The sequence below is a fragment of the Perca flavescens genome, chromosome 23 (genome assembly GCF_004354835.1).
Source record: "Perca flavescens isolate YP-PL-M2 chromosome 23, PFLA_1.0, whole genome shotgun sequence".
In the NCBI taxonomy this organism is placed as follows: domain Eukaryota; kingdom Metazoa; phylum Chordata; class Actinopteri; order Perciformes; family Percidae; genus Perca; species Perca flavescens.
Genome location: NC_041353.1, coordinates 26569634 through 26588694, shown reverse-complemented (window position 1 = coordinate 26588694; position 19061 = coordinate 26569634). Strand labels below are relative to the sequence as shown.

At 39.8% G+C, this 19061-nt stretch overlaps 1 protein-coding gene across 3 annotated transcripts in view; it reads left to right on the top strand.

Annotated features, from left to right (window-relative positions):
* Positions 1-6612: 6612 nt before the first annotated feature.
* The window catches only part of gys2 (glycogen synthase 2), a 31183-nt gene continuing 18734 nt past the window's right edge, over positions 6613-19061 (top strand). The window contains exons 1-5 of one of the 3 annotated variants that reach the window (XM_028570144.1): positions 6613-6635; positions 7385-7518; positions 11958-12139; positions 16169-16360; positions 16535-16720. In XM_028570144.1, coding sequence (XP_028425945.1) covers positions 7395-7518; positions 11958-12139; positions 16169-16360; positions 16535-16720 — 684 coding nt within the window. In that variant the 5' untranslated portion in view covers positions 6613-6635; positions 7385-7394. Of the gene's footprint in view, positions 6636-6662; positions 6752-7120; positions 7171-7384; positions 7519-11957; positions 12140-16168; positions 16361-16534; positions 16721-19061 lie in introns of those variants that run through there. The other 2 variants (XM_028570143.1, XM_028570145.1) reach the window with 2 other exon arrangements.

Here is a 19061-nt window from a genome sequence, read left to right as displayed (position 1 = left end):
CGATGCGCGCAGAGGTGCGAGGGCCCGTCCATCGCTGCTCGCAGCTTTAATTTATTTTAGTTCTGTTTTTAATATGTTGCAGCCTCGTCTGCTGATCAAGAAAATGAATCAGATGAATGTAAATCCTGTTATCATTAAGTGGTTTTATTGCTTTTAAACAAATAGAACCTAGAATGTCAGGGTTAACAACATGCTCTGGGACTCCAAATCTATAAGTACAGGTGCACCTCAGGGATGTATCAGCGGTCCATTTTACTTTGTACACAAATAATTGCATCCACAGCCACTTAGGAAATTTTGTTTTTAAATTCTCTGATGACACTGCCATCCTCAGTCTGTTGTATCAGCATACAGACCCCTCTATCTATTTTTTTCCGAGGTAGGGGTAGACCAGGTACAGTTGTAACACTTTGCTTTTCCATTACCACACCAAAACTAGGGACTGAAAAGAAGTGATTTTTCATATGACATTTCCTTTACTTGTCTACAAAAATATTAATAATCAATGATATCCATCAGAGTCAAATGTCAGTGGGGGTCCGGGGCCTTGTTAACGAGGCTAACTGCAGAGGGTTTTTATGGCGCAAGGTTTTGATGGACCCCCCCATGCAGATGTTACACTGCCAACTCTTTGATACATTGTGTCTCAACTGTACACCGCTGACTACCTTGAACATTGCTCTAGATTTTACGATGAAGTCATGCAATACGTTATAGAGCACAGATTAAGGTTTACAAAAATGTAAGTTAACTTTAAAAGGATGACAAGCTATTCAATGTGGTAGGGACGTGTTCAAGTGAAAAACTTACCTTAAAAAAACAACTTTTGCCAAGATCTTCGGACTGGAGAGAAAGCCCGTGTACTTCAAATTTCCCATGATCAAAGAGGATGCTAATACGCATGTCCGAAGCAAAAATCACAGCTCAAGCTTGTTGTGCACACAAGTTATTTAAGGTGTTTCAACTGTACCCCTGTACCAACTGTACCTGGTCTACCCCACACTTTTCAGTGGTGTGATGCAAATCACCTCATCATTAAAGTAAAGAAAACGGAGGAGAAGGTGCTGGACCCTCGGTCAGTGGGGGATCATACTCCTTCCTTTTGACAGAGATGGTATTGCCTGTTTCCTGCCCAGGGACTACACATGAAAATGAGCTTATAGCTAACTCTGGTACTGCTAAGGAGCTGTGCATTGTCTCTGTCAAATTAACAAATACATTAAAATAAATAATACTCCTTTATTAATTAACGGCAAAAAAAATCCACCAAGTTAATTCCTACAGGTATCTTGGTATTCACCTTGATAACCAGTTAAGTTGGAAAGTTTGCGTTGATTATTTGTGCTCTCGTTTACAGCAAAGACTTTTTACGCAGACTTGGGCTGTTTGGTGTCAATCAGAAAGTAATCGGTGTGGTTTCTGCTCAGCTAAAATCTAAACTTGCTCGTCTGGTACAGTACAGTCTACCATGAAGGTGATGTGGAGGGCTGAGAACCTCTCCGTTCAGCCAGTCTCAGACAAGCACAGTTTGGTCCGATCCGTCACACATCCTCCACCCTGAGGAGCTCTTACCATCCGGTCGACTGAGAGCGCCCAGCAAGGTGACTTTTGATTTGGATTTTGGTTTAATTTAGTTTCTGTCGACTTTGAATGAAGTGTGTTTCTCGATGAAAATATCACTGTTTATCTAATGTAGTCTGGTGGGTTTGGCAATACGATTTTTCCGTTTAATGTTAAACAAAAAGGACCTAACAAAGGTTGGCGTCTGTAGGCATCCTTTCCATTTCAACGTTTCAAGACCAATTTTTAAGATTGTTTTTACCATCGGTCACTTAGACACAAAAACATGGGAAAATAGGGTCCAGGTTGAAAAAAAGTTACCCTTTAAATAGTTTTGTATTTTGGTTCTAATGATTGTTTTAATTTACTTTATACAAACATATATGATGCTTATTTGCACAATAATGCACCACGAATCTGGCTGCTGAAGGACGTCTGTAGGTCACTTGTGTCATTTCTGAAGGCAGTGCAGTGTCATCTCATGGTTGGATAAAGCCACTGCAGAAAATGACAATTGGGTCACCATAGGGCGCTTTTATTGTGTAATTTAAATTTCCACTGACTGCACTATTTCAATTGCATTTCCCAAATACTGAGATGACTAAGAGCAAACAAATGTTACAAAATGTTATTTCATTATGTTTCCTTATCTTAATATATTTTTGTGATAGTTTCTTTTATTAACCTCTCGCAATTCTTAAAAGAAAGAAAGAAATTCACAGTAAAGGTAGGTACAAAAGTTTTATTCACAGAAACGTTTTTATCTGAAGAAAAAGGACTTTTTAAACACAAATGGACCAATGGGACACAAATCCTCAGAAGAAGACACATCTGTTTCAAGTAGGCACCTCCAGTTCTCACGAGAAGAGAGAAAGGGGTGAAACTTCATTTGTCCTGGCTGTTTTAACGGCTCTTCTGTAAACGTAGCCATTGTAGCGTTTCCCAAAGCGGAGGCCGAACGGGTTGAAGTTGAATTTACTACCGCGGTCGTTGCACAGGAGCTGCCGCTGGTCTTCATTCTCTCTCAGGGAGAAACACGGGTTGGCGTCCTCCGCCAACAAGTCTCCTGCAGCTCTTCTCCTGAGTGCAGAGAGGACTGATCCTGAGGACGACAGCAGCAAACATCAGCTCACAGCTGGACACATCAGCTGAATACATGCACCTGCAGCCTGCTGCTGGGATCAGGAAAATCAGACAAATTTCATTTATTTGTTTATTTGACAGGGACAGTGCTTATTAATCAACAGCAAAGTAACTGTAAATGAGCCAGAGTTAGCTTAACAGGCTAATTTGCATCTCTTGTCCCAAGGCCAGTTTTAAAATAGCAAAAAAAAAAAAAGACTTATTACAGTCAGCACATAAAAGCAATATACAGAGTAATATTCACTCAGGTACAATGCATAACACTACATTAGATAAAGACAGCAAGTAAAAAACAGAAAAGCTCATCTGCACTATCACTATTTCTAACTAAGTCATTTATACTAAATAACAAATTTCACTTCTACTATTCATATATAAGAAATGCACCCACACACACACACACACACACACACACACACATATAGTAGAAGGTAATATAATATTGTATTTATTCAGTTAACTGTTTAACTACATTTTGTGTTAATCTTGGTACCCAACATGAATTCCTAAATGCGGTTTCAGAACCAGAGATTTCTTTAAAAAATAATGTTGACTAAACCCCCCCTCAAACAAAAAGCAAAAGTCCTGCTGTGTTCAAGAAAGTCTAACGAAAGATAATAATATTAGACAAAGTATTATTATTGCGAAGAATGTCTTTTTTTATTAGTTCTCATTCATCTCATGAGGTTGCCCACCTGTTGCATGCGTCCTCTGTGCAGAGTGGAATCCCGGCGGAGCTGCTCCCACACTCCCTCCAACAATCAGCCCGCACACCACAATCAGAGCCACAAGTCTCATGTTGGACAGAAGACACAAATCCTCTCTCTCTCTCTCTCTCTCTCTTCATCCAAACAGTGCAGATTAAGGTTCTTCTGTTTACCTCCCTCACCAGGCACTAACACATTCACTCCTATCAGACCTGTTTTATATTTCCACCAGGTGACCTTGTGCTCTTGCAGCACACAGCCAATCACAGCCGCCTGCGTCTCTGCGCTGTAAATTGCGGAAATGTATCATCATTTCTGGGAAATGATGCCAGTTTGCTACTGGGATCATTCATCCAGTACAAGATAATATGTTATGTTGAAAAATGGCAAAGTCGTGAACATTTTAAAATCAAATAAGAAACAGGGCTGGAATATCAGGAAGCTTAATTGCACAATCCAGGTTCCAGTTTGGCTGCAGTAATGCAAAGATGGTGGACTGAGTAAACTGTGCTTTAACTCTATTCCATTTTAATTCTAGACTTTCATGCGCGTAATACAACATTGTGTTGCAGGGAGGGAGGCCCAACGCACAAAGTAAGCATCACATTGCTGGCTTTACATTGTATGGGTTCAGGTTCAGGTTCAGGTTCAGGTAAGGTTACTTTATTTGTACCCGTAGGTAGTTTTGTTGTTTAAGGAATTCAAGTCAATTCAATTTTATTTATAGTATCTAATCATAACAAGAGTTATCTCAAGACACATTAAAGATAGAGTAGGTCTAGACCACTCTATAATTTACAAAGACCCAACAATTTCCCATGAGCTAGCATTTAGTGCAACAGTGGTGAGGCCAAACTTCCTTTTAGGCAGAAACCTGGGACAGACCCAGGCTCTTGGTGGGTGGGCGTCTCCTGGTGCCGGTTGGGGGTATGATGAACAGTGGCAATTATAATAATTGAATTCAATTCAACACTCTATAATTTACAAAGACCCAACAATTCCAGCAATTCCCCCAAGAGCATTTAGTGGCGAGGAAAAACTCCCTTTTAGGGAATAACCTCGGGTGGTGAGGAAAACTTCCTTTTAGGGAGAAACCTGGGACAGACCCAGGCTCTTGGTAGGCGATGAACAGTGGCAATTATAGTGACAATAAAGATAATGGAACTATGACTAGAAATGGTAGTTGTAGTAGTTAATGGTATAGCAGGGCACTGCAGGGCGTAGCAGGGTAACAATAAAGATAATGGAACTATGACTAGAAAAAATAGTTTTAGCAGGTCAGGGCGTAGCAGGGCATGGCAGGGTGTAGAAGGGTGTAGCAGGGCTCTGAGCAGGACCACCGCTGCAGCTGCAACCATGATTTAGGTGCCACCCTTATCCCAGTGAAACTGTGATGCGAGATAGCACAAGGAGGAGGAGAGAGGAGCTCAGTGTGTCAAAGGAAGTCCCCCGGCAGTCTAAAACTGGTGCAGGGCAAACCTGAGCCAGTTCTATAAGGGTTGAATTAATTTCCTGTAAGGATGAGTGACCAAACCATGACACAAAAGAAAAGGACAGGATTGACTTAATAAAAGCTCGACAAACATGGTCATTATGGTTTGATTAATATGAAAAAACGAGTTTCCTTTATCAATATAAGTGTTGTTGACCCGTTTGGCACACAGCTTCACAGCTTCACAGTTTATATCAACGATGGTGTATGATGACGATGATGATGATGATGATGAAAAAGAAAATGATGATGACTATGACGATGAACCAGGATAATTAGAGATGCTGATGATGACAACAGTGCTGCTGATGTAATGGTGATGATAATGATCTATGTCTACTGTAAACATTTTTAACATGAATTGCAATATCGCAATTTTGTATACATGTGTAAATTATTCCACCCTTGTAAAGTGAATTATTTTCTGGGCAAATGTCAAAATCATCAGAAATCTAAGGTATGTAATTAAAGAATATTCTAACTTACTTTGTGCTATACGTTGCCAGCAAAACATGAATTCTTTCATCAATAAACTATTGTTTTTTATATTCAAGTTGTATTCAATATTCTCAGTTTTCCACAAAATGTCTGTGGTCTTATAATTTTTGCCATGCTCTCATGGGAAAAAAGAATTTTAGACATCGTTGCACTACACGTATGACAAGCCAGAGGGCTCCACAGGACTGCAACAACAAAAGTAGTCTCCCTGGCCCAGTAGTCTGGTCTGATGCAAACCATGCAACTCCAACACTTGCTTGCTCTCTCCCCATATTTCTTGTCTATCTCTACTGTGGAGTGTGAAATATTTATTTTAAAAAAATAAAAAGAATTGTATAAGTTATTTCATTTTATTCTATTCTATTTTTAGGGTGCTTTTTTACAGTTTTTTTTTGATTGCTAAAATGCATTGGTCAAAACTGAAGTCACGTTGTCAAAACTCTTCACACAGTAAATAACTGTGAATCAATTTCCATTGCTTTCACACGAAATGCATTCTATGACAACATTCACCAAAATCCCTCAATGCTTTTACAAAGCAGTTGTAAAAAAAAAAATTCAAAACAGATTGATGCAAATTTTGTGCATTTCTGCAGGACTATATTTAAATATATGGAAAATCTTAGCAGAATATTTACAATAAAATGAAGAACTAATCATTCCAAACAGCTGATTTCAGAAGAGAACTTGAGGCCAAAAACCCACACAGTACTGCACAGTATGAGTCATTATACTACACATTTAGTTGATGTTTTTTTTTTTATTATTATTGCAGCCCTGGAATTTCACGAGATATTTTTTTGTAAGTAAATTACTATATGCAAAGATATATAAAAAATAAAGGACATTAAAGAACGTTTCTGATTCATTCTTGTTTCTTAAACTTTAGTACTGTCAAATGAAAAGGTGTGATTCTTACTCTATAATGAAATACTGATATGTGTTAAAAATCATGCAAACTTCAAAGATGATGTTCATAATTTATGTAATGCTCCCTGTTCTTTTGCATTTCTTAGGTTGGTAATGCAGACTGCATGAAGAGTTTTGAAAAAGTGGTTTCAGTTCACTGTAATATCTGGCCAGGGATAACAGATGAAAATAGAATAGAATAGAATGCCTTTATTGGAAAACGTACAAATTCAGAAATTCAGAGTCTTGTTAGCCTATAACTGCGGAGGTTGACATGGTCTGCAATCAGCTGCAAGTGTGGGGATAGATCATGAGAGCAGTGCAAGGTGAGTTATTTGTCTCAGCTGATTCTTGTTGGACTAATTCCACTCTCACTTTATTTGCAGTAGCGTGCTGGACCTTCAGAGGACTGCTGCACACCACAGAGTCAGCACACTGGACTGTGAGAGATTCTTTGTTTGTTCTTTGTTAGAAAATTGTGAGCAGTGGGACCATGCACCATGGAATGTAACGCTGTAAATTTACGTTTAAAGTGTGTGAGCAGTCCAAACAAAGACTGTTGCTTTGCTATGTGCTGAGGGCAGCGAGACGTGCTACTATAACCCCATAGGCTCATTTACAGTTTCCACTGATGAACAAGCACTGTCCCTGTCAAATAAACTAAACACAGAAAAATGAAAAGCTAAGTAATGTAGCCAACAGTCCAGTACTGATGCTAACTGTAAATTCATGATTGGATACACTGCCATAGTGACATAGTGATAATAGCATTCCATCCTGAGACCTAGTTTCATTCATTTACATTTCACAATCCCATTCAGTTCAGCCCAGCAACAACTTTACCAAACCTTTCACCCAGACGTACGTACGTATGTGTGTGTGTGTGTGTGTGTGTGTCTCTCTCTCTCTTGCTGTCTGGTTCAGCCATAGTAGTTGTGGTGGAAGCTCTTTGCTCCCACCAGTCTCTATTATCTTGTCCTGGAGGACTGTCCCAGCTGAGCTCAGGCCTGTTTAAAGGATTTATTTACAGACTGCCACAGTTCTAAATTCCAGGTGGTGTCTGTCTGACCTGCAGACCTTTTAAGATGCCGCTGTCCCGTTCCCTGTCCATGACGTCCCTGAGCGGGGTGCTGCCGGCCTGGGACGAAGCCGAGCTGCCTGTGGAGGACCTGCTGCTCTTCGAGGTGGCCTGGGAGGTCACCAACAAAGGTCAGATCAGAAGTGTTATGATGCTTTCATTTCTGAAAGAAATCAGATGTTGTATGTATCCATGCAGTAAGCATGAGTTCAATCCTTTCTTTCAAAGTATTAGGGCTGCAACTATTATTTTCACTGTTGATTAATCTATTATGTTCTCGATTATTTATTTATTTATATTATTTATATTAGTTGTTTGGTCAATAAAATGTCAGAAAATGGCATAAAAAGGTTGATTAGTGTTTCCCAAAAAGTCCAAGATGACATCCTCAAATGTCTCGTTTTGTCCACAACTCAAAGATATTCAGTTTACTGTCACAGAGGAGAGAAGAAACTAGAGAACAATATTCACATTTACAGTTTTTCACAATCGCTATGACACTTTTTTCAATACTTTTAACAACTTTCCTAAACTCTTAACACAGTTAACACACATCCGTCTGTGTAGGCTATACAATTAACACATTTCTTCTTGCTTTGACACAAAATGCATACAGTTAACACAAATTTAAAATGCTTGAACTTCTTTTACACACAAGCTCCACCAAAACCAAAACAATGGATCTTCACTGCCAAATTTACAAATGCTTTCACACTGTATGTCAGAACAGATAACATCATGTTCTAAACCTAACTTATAGGCTAAAGTCAAAGTGAACAGTTGATCATATTGTAAATTGAAACACAAATATATCCCCTGCATTTTATATATGCATTTATTGAGAAACAGCTGATTGAAGTCATGCAAATAGATCGATCACAGCTAGTTCCCTTCTAGTAAACACACAGGTGTTGAGGTTCTTTCAATCGCATAATCATATGGTAGTCCAGTAAAAAAGGACCTATTTGAACAATATACTGTAGATGAACACAGAAAATAAGAAAAATGCCTTCACGAGGGAGAGGAAGAGGAGGACCAGGACAATTCTGTCTCTGTCTCCTTTTTTTCACAAACCGTACTTTCTATAAAGCTACTCTGAGATGGGTCAATCATTTTTTGTATTGAATCTCTGCAGCAAAAGAAAGAAAATGGTGGCCGGGTTGGCTCAGTGGGTAGAGCAGGCGCACGTATACTTGGAGGTTTATGCCTTGACGCAGATATCCAGGGTTCAAATCCGACTTGTGACTATTTCCTGCATGTCTTCCCCCTTTCTCTCTCTGCCCTTTCTCAACTAGCTGTCCTGTCGAATAAAGGAAGAAAACCCCAAAAAATAATCTTTAAAAAAATTTGCTAAACCCAACAAAACAAAAATGTAGAGGCTTCAACAGAAACTGCAGTCCAAAACACAATCTATGATCAATACAGTCACTTTTGTCTGTTGTATAAGGGCAGACCTGATACATAAAATAATGTAGTTTCTGTTATTCCATGGGATGTTAGTGTTTTTTATGACATTGTGCTATGATTGACTAAATGTTCCTGTTGGGAGAGAACATGTGTTAGTGTTTTGGAAGAATTATTTGATTTTGAGACATGAATACATTGTTTTGGTAAACACAGTGTATTGTGTTAGTGAATTTTTGTATTTTGAAAATCGGTGTTGGAGTTTAGTTTACAATGTGTGATTTTGAGCATGAAATTAACTGTTTTGCCAATCGTGTGTTGTAGGTGTGTTGGTGCGTTAAGAGTTTAGGAAAGTTGTTAAAAGTATTGAAAAAAGTGTCATAGCGATTGTGAAAAACTGTAACACGCTGGAATCAGAAATTTCTTCCAAAAATTTTACTCAAGCAGATTTATTAATCAAAATAGTTAGCGGTTAATTTAAAAATTGACAACTAATCGATTAATCTTTGTAGCTCTACAAAGTATTGCAAAACTATACAATATTTTAAGATACTTGAAGCACCTGCGGCATACTCATTTCAACTATTTGAATCCATTTTGGATCAAAACCCATCATAATCACATAATAATAAGTGAAAACTTTCATTGACTTTGCCAGGAAAGATTCCTCTAAATGCATAACAACAACTGTTGAATAATAATTCCATACAGAGCATTTCATTAAAAGTAATAAATCAAATATGTCCACTGATGCTTATAACTTAGCACTTCAAAAGTCTGGCAGTATTTGTATTGTGTCAAACTGTGCCTCTTAACCCCTGAGAGAGCAAATATTGAAATCCAGTGAGCATGGAGACAGAGCCTGTTCCCTCTGAAGAGTTAAACATTAAACTGCAGCTACGTTGTGAAAGAGGAACAGCTTTTACTTTGGCCATTTTAGCCTCGGGCTGACATGTATAAAATCAAAGGCACAAACGTGAACAAATTTGACACTGAACAAACTGGACATATCAATTCTTGGACAAGAGGTGTAAAAAAACATATGCTTGTTGGTGTTGGTTTCTAATGGTTGACTTGACTTGACTTTAGCCTTGACTGAGACGGAGACAGAGCCATACTACAAAGGATGCTGAGGTCATGATCTCTGTACTCTGGGGAATGTAGAGCTTTTGTAACTGTGAGTAACATTGAGTAACATAGGCACCAACATGTCTAATACAGTATCCTGTGGTGTATAATGCCTAACAGAGTATAATAATTTTGCAGAGGTGGAAAGAGTACACAAACATTCTACTTATTCTACAGTAAAAGTACTATTACTTTGATGAACTTTTACTTAAGTACAAGAAAGATTACCGTTGCAAAAATCTACTCAAGTAAAAGTAAAAAGTAGCTCATTTGAAGTTTACTCAGAGTAAAATTTTTTTATATTGATACTTATTTAATATATTTATACTTACTATACTTATTTAATTAAATCAGTCTTGTGATTTAATAAAGGCTCAAAGCCAAAAACCTAAAAAAGTGTCAAAAAACATTTTGATTTTAATTTGTTGACTACTACTTGAATACTTTGCCAAAGCAATGGTAGAGAGCTTATTTATTTACTTTTTTTTTTACTCAGTTACAAATGTGATTTCAAATTTATCAAAGTACAATACTTCAAACAAAAAACATATGTAAGTGAAAGCTAAATTACAGATTTTAAAACTACTTTAAAAAGTAAAAGTACACAAAGAAACTACTCAGTTACAGTAATGTGCGTAATTGTAATTCATTACTTTCCACCTCTGGCATTTTGGTCGAAAGACAACTGTCACAGATACCATATCTGATTACTAAAACAAAATTAAAGCTATGGTGCATATTTTTTGTCTCCCCCATGAGGAATTCTAAGTAATGACAACAAAACTGTTGCATGTCCACATGATAAGAGCCTTCTGTGATACCAAGAAGGACACGGAGGATTAAAAAAAACATGATGGACTCTTCAGAAGAGGTCATTATCTTCACTCTACTTCTTTGAGTCCCTGGACGCCCCAATCTTCTGAACATAGTCCTACTGAGAGATCCAGAGAGAGTTGTGTGGAGCTGATAGTCTTAATTAGCTTTGTAGCAACTCATTTGGCAATGGCTTGAATGTAACAGACATTCATTATTATAAAAAAGTTACACACTAAAGCTTTAACAATTAATTTTTCCAACCAAAAACAGTAAAATCAACCAAAGCACATCTTATCCAGAAAGTCCTATAGACTCATAACCTCTAAAGTGTTTCTAAAATGCCCTTCTTTCCTGTAAACTTTGATTTTGAATATACTGTAAGTCTAAGTGAGTTCCTCTGCTTCTATGCAGTACATGGTCATGTTGTCAAACAACAAGGTTATTGGCCATTCTGCTGTTTTCTCTGCCCTCAGCTGTTATGTAATGCCTGTTCTCTGATGCAGTTTAGACGTCATTATGAGCTCACTGATTGTTGATGGACGTCCATAATCAATACTTGTCTTTTTGTTTCCACGTGAGAGACTGGGAAAAACACTTCCACATGTTCTGGCCTGTTGCAAAATAGAAAATTCTGTTTGTGTTCGACAAACTACACTCAATAGCCCAGTATCAACCTCAGGATTACGGGAGACCCATTTGAGCATTTAGGTTTAATAAAGACTATTTTAAAGCTATAGTGCGTAGCTTTTGTCTCCCCCATGAGGAATTCTAGGGAATGACAACAAAACTGTCGGCGTGTCCACATGATACGAGCCTTACCTGATCGCGCACCACCCCCCTCCACACAGTTACTAGCAGCAAAGGAGGATAAAAAAAAACATGATGGATTCTTCAGAAGAGGTCATTATCTTCACTCGAGTTTCTGCGCGCAAAAGACGCCAGACGCCCCAATCTTCTGAACATAGTCCTACTGAGAAATCCAGAGAGAGTTGTGTGGAGCTGATAGTCTTAATTAGCTTTGTAGCAACTCATTTGGCAATGGCTTGAATGTAACAGACGTTCGTTAATATCAGAAAGTTAAACACTAAAGCAGAAATCTTCAACAGGGGGTCCGTGACCCCTAGGGGGTCCTCAGAGTTACTGTAATTGGACCAAATTGGGCGGCGGGAAGTTAAAAAACACAACTTCAGAGCTATCTTTTCCATTCACTGATTGATTGCAGTTGGAGGAATCTACACAGTGATCCAGACCAAAGCCAAGATCACAGTGGATGAATGGGGGGAGAACTACTACATGATGGGGCCCTACTTCGAACACAACTTTAAGACTCAGGTGGAGGCCTGCGAGCCGCCAAACCCCGCCATCAGGAAGGCCATGGACGCTCTCATCCACAACGGCTGCCAGGTGGGAGACAGACAAAAATGTCTTATGTCTAACTTGTTTCAGGAAATGGGGAGTGCTGTCTCAGTTTTAATATCATTTAAACCAATAAAAAAAAGTTTTTAACCTTGTTAACATGTCCATATGGTGTTTTATATATGCTACAAGACATATCATGAGCGAAATATGCAGTCAACGCCATGGCTTAGCATTTCAGCCTTGAAACTGCAAGGTACCAATGACCAAAAATGAATTTAGACAGCCAGGGAAAGGTCAAACATCCCAGACTAAAGAACCTCACCCATCAACCTGCGGGTGGCATCATTAGCATAATGCTACAGCGAAACCAGCACACTACGCTAAACAAAAGGGTATCAAAAGAGAAGCCAGGGGTGCGATCAGCCCTGACAATAAAAGCAATATATAAATGAGGGACAGAGTAGATGTGCTCCTTTTCAGAGTTTTTTCAAACTTTTTATGTGGGAAAACCAGGCTAAACAAATACATTAATCATAGCTGAGTCTGGAGCGGGTTGTCCATTAAAGCCCTTTCAGACACAACGTGATTTGAGCTGCACTTGCTGCTGGGTTCAGTGCACATCTGACTAGGTGTTTGGGGACAGAGGATATTAAATTTGATTCAATTCAATTTATAATAATAATTGACAAAGTTTTTGAAACTTCTAGCATCCTTCATGCCTTAATGAACCTCAAATTGCTCTCCATGAGTTTGTATGTGAAGGGGAGGAATTGTCAGTCACCTTGGACAAAAGCTTCTGTCAAGTATATAATGTAACTCTGAGTTCATTTTTCCAAAACTTCTCACACAGCACAACTGCTGTACACAAGCTCAAATCTTTTTATAAGTAGTACTACTAGCATGCTAGCTATTACAGCTAACACCACCAACACTACTGTACTGCTTTTAACCACTTCAACTACTACTGTACTAGCACCACAAAAAAACGATATGATAAGCATTACTGCTACACCATTACTTCTAATAATAAATCAGATTAACAATGTTTTCTCTCAGTAATTGCAGAGGGAGCATTCTATCATACAGAAGAGGATTGGGGCCACATGTGAAAAATGTATTTGAGTTCTGAGTTTAAAGTCAGAGTTCTGAGAAAAGTCAAAAAAAAAAATGTAAAGTTTAAAAGAAAGCCCTAATTCTGAGAATAAAGTATTTTTTCTCAGAATTCAATACATTTATTGCACATGTGGCCCTAATCCTCTTCCGTACTATCAAGTTGGTGTTCAACGTTGATTTTTTTTTTACTATTGATATTTTCTATTTGCATATACAGTACAGGCCAAAAATTTGGACACACCTTCTCATTCAATGTTTTCTTTATTTTCATGACTATTTACATTGTAGATTCTCACTGAAGGCATCAAAACTATGAATGAACACATATGGAATTATGTACTTAACAAAAAAGTGTGAAATACCTGAAAACATGTCTTATATTTTAGATTCCTCAAAGTAGCCACCCTTTGCTTTTTTGATAACTCTGCAAACCCTTGGTGTTCTCTCAATGAGCTTCATGAGGTAGTCACCTGAAATGGTTTTCACTTCACAGGTGTGCCTTGTCAGGGTTAATTAGTGGAATTTTTTCCCTTATTAATGGGGTTGGGACCATCAGTTGTGTTGTGCAGAAGTCAGGTTGATACACAGGCGACAGCCCTATTGGACAACTGTTAGAATTCATATTATGGCAAAAACCAATCAGCTAAGTAAAGAGAAACGAGTGGCCATCATTACTTACTAACAAATGAAGGTCAATCTGTCTGGAAAATTGCGAAAACTTTGAAAGTGCAGTCGCAAAAACCATCAAGCGCTACAACGAAAACTGGCTCACATGAGGACCGCCCCAGGAAAGGAAGACCAAGAGTCACCTCTACTGCTGAGGATAAGTTCATCCGAGTCACCAGCCTCAGATATCGCAAGTTAACAGCAGCTCAGATTAGAGACCAGATGAATGCCACACAGAGTTCTAGCAGCAGACACATCTCTAGAACAACTGTTAAGAGGAGACTGCGCAAATCAGGCGTTCATGGTGAAATAGCTGCTAGGAAACCACTGCTAAGGAGAGGCAACAAGCAGAAGAGATTTGTTTGGGCCAAGAAACACAAGGAATGGACATTAGACCAGTGGAAACTGTGCTGTGGTCTGATGAGTCCAAATTTGAGATCTTTGGTTCCAACCACCGTGTCTTTGTGCGACGCAGAAAAGGTGAACGGATGGATTCTACATGCCTGGTTCCCACCGTGAAGCATGGAGGAGGAGGTGTGATGGTGTGGGGGTGCTTAGCTGGTGACACTGTTGGGGATTTATTCCAAATTGAAGGCATACTGAACCAGCATGGCTACCACAGCATCCTGCAGCAACATGCCATCCCATCTGGTTTGCGTTTAGTTGGACCATCATTTATTTTTCAACAGGACAATGACCCCAAACACACCTCCAGGCTGTGTAAGGGCTATTTGACCAAGAAGGAGAGTGATGGAGTGCTGCTCCAGATGACCTGGCCTCCACAGTCACCGGACATGAACCCAATCAAGATGGTTTGGGGTGAGCTGGACCGCAGAGTGAAGGCAAAAGGGCCAACAAGTGCTAAGCATCTCTGGGAACTCCTTCAAGACTTTTGGAAAACCATTTCAGGTGACTACCTCTTGAAGCTCATCAAGAGAATGCCAAAGCAGTAATCAGAGCAAAGGGTGGCTACTTTGAAGAAACTAGAATATAAGACATGTTGTCAGTTATTTCACACTTTTTTGTTAAGTACATAATTCCACGTGTTCATTCATAGTTTTGATGCCTTCAGTAAGAATCTACAGATAGTCATGAAAATAAAGGAAACGCATTGAATGAGAAGGTGTGTCCAAACCTTTGGCCTGTACTGTATGTAATACCAGGTTGCTCAACTACAGCTTTGAGAATGACTTTCATTTTACCTTTCCAACAGTGTCACTGTGTACTGTGCATGTTACTGTTTTCCAAACTCTCACTAAGGATGCTGATGCTCTATCCACCATTAACTGGCCACTAGATGGCAGTCATAAACCAAAGACGCTGATGAACCAGGGGAATGGACAAATGATATAGTCCTGTATGGCCAACATGCTATACACCATTTCTGTGTGCTATAGTATAGGCAGCTGATTGGTCTGATAAAATGAATCATCACTACATTTATGAGTCCATGATTTCATTTCATGTTTCAAGCCTGCAAACCTCAAGACAACATAAGCAGCCGACAGTGCCTGACCACATAAAGATAACCTGAAAGTCACATAGTCCTACTGAGAAATCCAGAGAGAGTTGTGTTGAGCTGATAGTCTTCATTAGCTTTGTAGCAACTCATTTGGCAATGGCTTGAATGGAATGGACGTTCATTAATATAAAAAAGTTACACACTAAAGCTTCAACCAAAGAACTAGTACATGTAGGGATTCTATTTCTACTTAAAGGTGCTCTAAGTGATGTTGGGTAACGTTACTTCTTGTTGACGTTCAAAGTATTTTAAAAAAAAATGAAGACTAGCTTGCTCCTCCCTCCTCCTCATCCCGTTCCCTCCCTTCTGTGCTTCAGCGCACTAACCCCCCCCAAAATCCTTCTTGTCCGTTATTGGCTGAACACTGGAACACGGTTTGTGTATGTTTGCATGTTCTAGGTTGGATCACTTTGTTTTTGTTGGCCTGTGTGGACCCTAGGCTGTCTACAGAGACCGCGTTTTTTTACAGTGTGTTCAGAGGACAGGCAGCTCGCGGATAGCGAGGAGATGTTTGCCATATGTGACAAAAAATGTTGTAGCCTAAAAAACGCGTGACATCACTTAGCGTACCTTTAAGTAAAGACACTGAAAACTTTGTCTACCACTTTTACTTGCCAGATAAGTGCGAGCGAGCTGTGTGTGAGCAAGAAATTGGCACTCTCATCACAGTATGATTTCAGTGTACCCAAGCACACTGGAATTAGATTTTGAAAATGTATTTCTAAAATGGTACCTCTCTCACTGGGCTTCCTTTGCTGTTGTTGACGCTGCAGGTTCATTTTGGCCGCTGGCTGATTGAGGGCAGTCCCTTTGTGATCCTGTTTGACATTGGCTCTGCAGCCTGGAACCTGGACCGCTGGAAGGGGGACCTGTGGGAGACCTGCAGGATAGGCCTGCCCTACCACGACCGAGAGGCCAATGACTCGCTCATCCTGGGATCCCTGATCACCTGGTTCTTCAAAGAGGTGGGCTGGTGTTCAGCCTGCTGTTCAGCACACTGCTTATCAGTCAATTCTGTCCTGCTGCCATTTGTGGCTACAAACATGTGAAATTGCCTGGTGCAGCTTTAAGGTAGTTACAATATGAACTTACAGGTAAACACTTGTATTTCCAACTCAGATGTATCTTTTGTTCTCCAGTTGACAGACCAGCTGGGAGACAAGCCCAATGTCATTGGTCATTTCCACGAGTGGCAGGCAGGTCCAGGGGTTATTCTCTCTCGCTCCCGCAAGATTCCCATGGCAACGGTCTTCACTACACACGCCACCCTGCTGGGACGATATCTCTGTGCTGGGAATGCCGACTTTTACAACAACCTGGACAAGGTGAGAGGTTAGGAGGGTTGGCCATGACACATGCTGTCACTGCTGAAATATACACTGTAACAAATATGGACACAAAGCAGATAATTGCTAGCCTGACAAGCCAGACCCATATCCAGATGTTGGGTCTGCCAGGGCTCAATCCGAGGGGCGGGATAAATGGTAGTCTTTCAAATTCCCTGTGCACCAGCCAACCAGAGCAACGCTAGCTGATAGACTAAACTTTTGCCGTATCCGGTCGGCAAAACTCCGAACACATCTTTTTTAAGAATGACTTCAGTGCTTAACTCCAAGTCTTCCAGAGTCGTGGCTAAAGCCGATTCTAAAGACCGGTGTTTGCCAGCAGCAGCAGCCATCTTCTTTGTTTTCAAGTAGCAGGGAATTCACGCAGAACCGTCGTAACTCTGCCGTATGTTAAGCTCGCCCACCGACTCTATACATGATGTGATTGGCCTGACCAGGATTTGGTTTTTCCAGCTCGCAAGTCAACGGAGAGTTGCTAGACTGACTCTGGCTGCAAATTACATTTTCTGCCGCTAGGGGGCGTCTAGATTTCTAGGCTAGGCAATTGCCACATTATTAATGTAGGTGATGATGCAGATCCTGCATTCATTTTCTCATAGGCCCCGTTCTGACCTGGTTGTATCACGTGTCATTGCCAACACATTGAGATCTAATCACTCAGATCAACATTCGGAGGTGGTTTTGGCCCCATGTGACCACATTCTTATAGCAGTGAGAACAGGAATGTGTTCTTGGACACATTAAGGACCGCCTACTCAACTGTGAGCGTAACTACTACTCATTCAAAGTATTTTTTCTTGCCAAAGAAACCACTCAGAGTACATTGTGTGTTTTGGAAGTTATTATCATCCTGTCTGTGATGTGTCTCTGGCTTTGTTCCAGTGCTGCCTGCTCTTATACCCCCGACTGTCTGGAGCTCTTGGCAGCTTTCTGCAGCGCTGTTGATTGAAAAAAGCAGCCGCAAGTATACAATAACCTTATTTTTAGTTTTATAAAAACCCAAATTCACTACAGACATTCCTACTCTTACTCCAATAAAGCAGCGATAGCACTTAAAACCACAATGATTCAGTTAGAAGCTACAAATATTAATATTGTCCTTACATGGTGGTGCAATAACTTACATTCATTTCTGTGGTTCTAAGGAAATACCATGAAACTGCCGTGTGTTCTGCTGTGGCCACTGTACTTGATGGGTACTTTTAGGTGACAGGATATACACACAATTAATATATTTAGTAGCACTTAGGCCATGGGTTTCTCAGGGGAAGTCTGGGATCTGTGTCTCCATCGTGCAACAAAAGTTGGCTGTAAAACAATTATTTTCAAAATCACAGGCTGAAAGAAAAACTCAATGGACACTAAAAGGAGTGAAATTAGCAACAATGATCCAAATATCTTGTATAACAAAATTATTGTTTTGACTAAGTTGGGATAATGAATAAATAACAGACCACTGACCACAATGACTTTGTGTAGCCAGCATCCAGTAGTTTTAATGGTTGCAAAAGGATTTCCTCATTGGTTACAATTGTTGGTCATGGTGGGGGCTGCTTGTTGAAAACAGGTGTCTTCAACATTCCAGGAACTATGATAAAGACACATCAAGCAGCCACCATCATGAACAACAGTTCTGCTGCTTGAGCACAATTATTCTGCAACAACTGTAGCATTTAGAGCTATGGTATTCTACAGGTTTTGAAATGGTCCAGAAAGATAGAAACTACTCTCTATAAAAAAACATGAAATCCCAATATGATCCACTTTCGACCTATAACCAAAGCCAAAAAGGGGTTTCTCATACTGCTTATGTGATTTAACACGAGTGATTATCACATATGGACACTGAGATTTCCCATACACGTCGTCCGCTTGTCCATATGAATAACAAATATAACAAACAGCAATATGCATTTAATTTGGGACACATGCACGCTTGAACTTGAAAGCTTGAACAATTCTGAACTTGTGCACACACACACACACACACACACACACACACACACACACACGCACACATGCACACATTCACGTTGTCCTGCATTAGATTCATTTTCACTTTCAAAGGTTCATGCCAAAAAATCGTAGCCTTTTACAGCCACTTAGTGCATCATTAGTGATGTTGAGCTGTGTGTGGAGGAGTAGGTGTGATGTTTGTAATTGGCTCTGTTCTGCTCACATTCTAAAGGTCAGCATGGAGCTAAAGGCCACTCACTGGCTGAATGGATAATTGACAGACAAGGTGTTTGTAACCCTCAACCTGATAAGAAGGTCCAGAGGAACTTAACATCCATTCTATTGATGGAATCATATCAATATG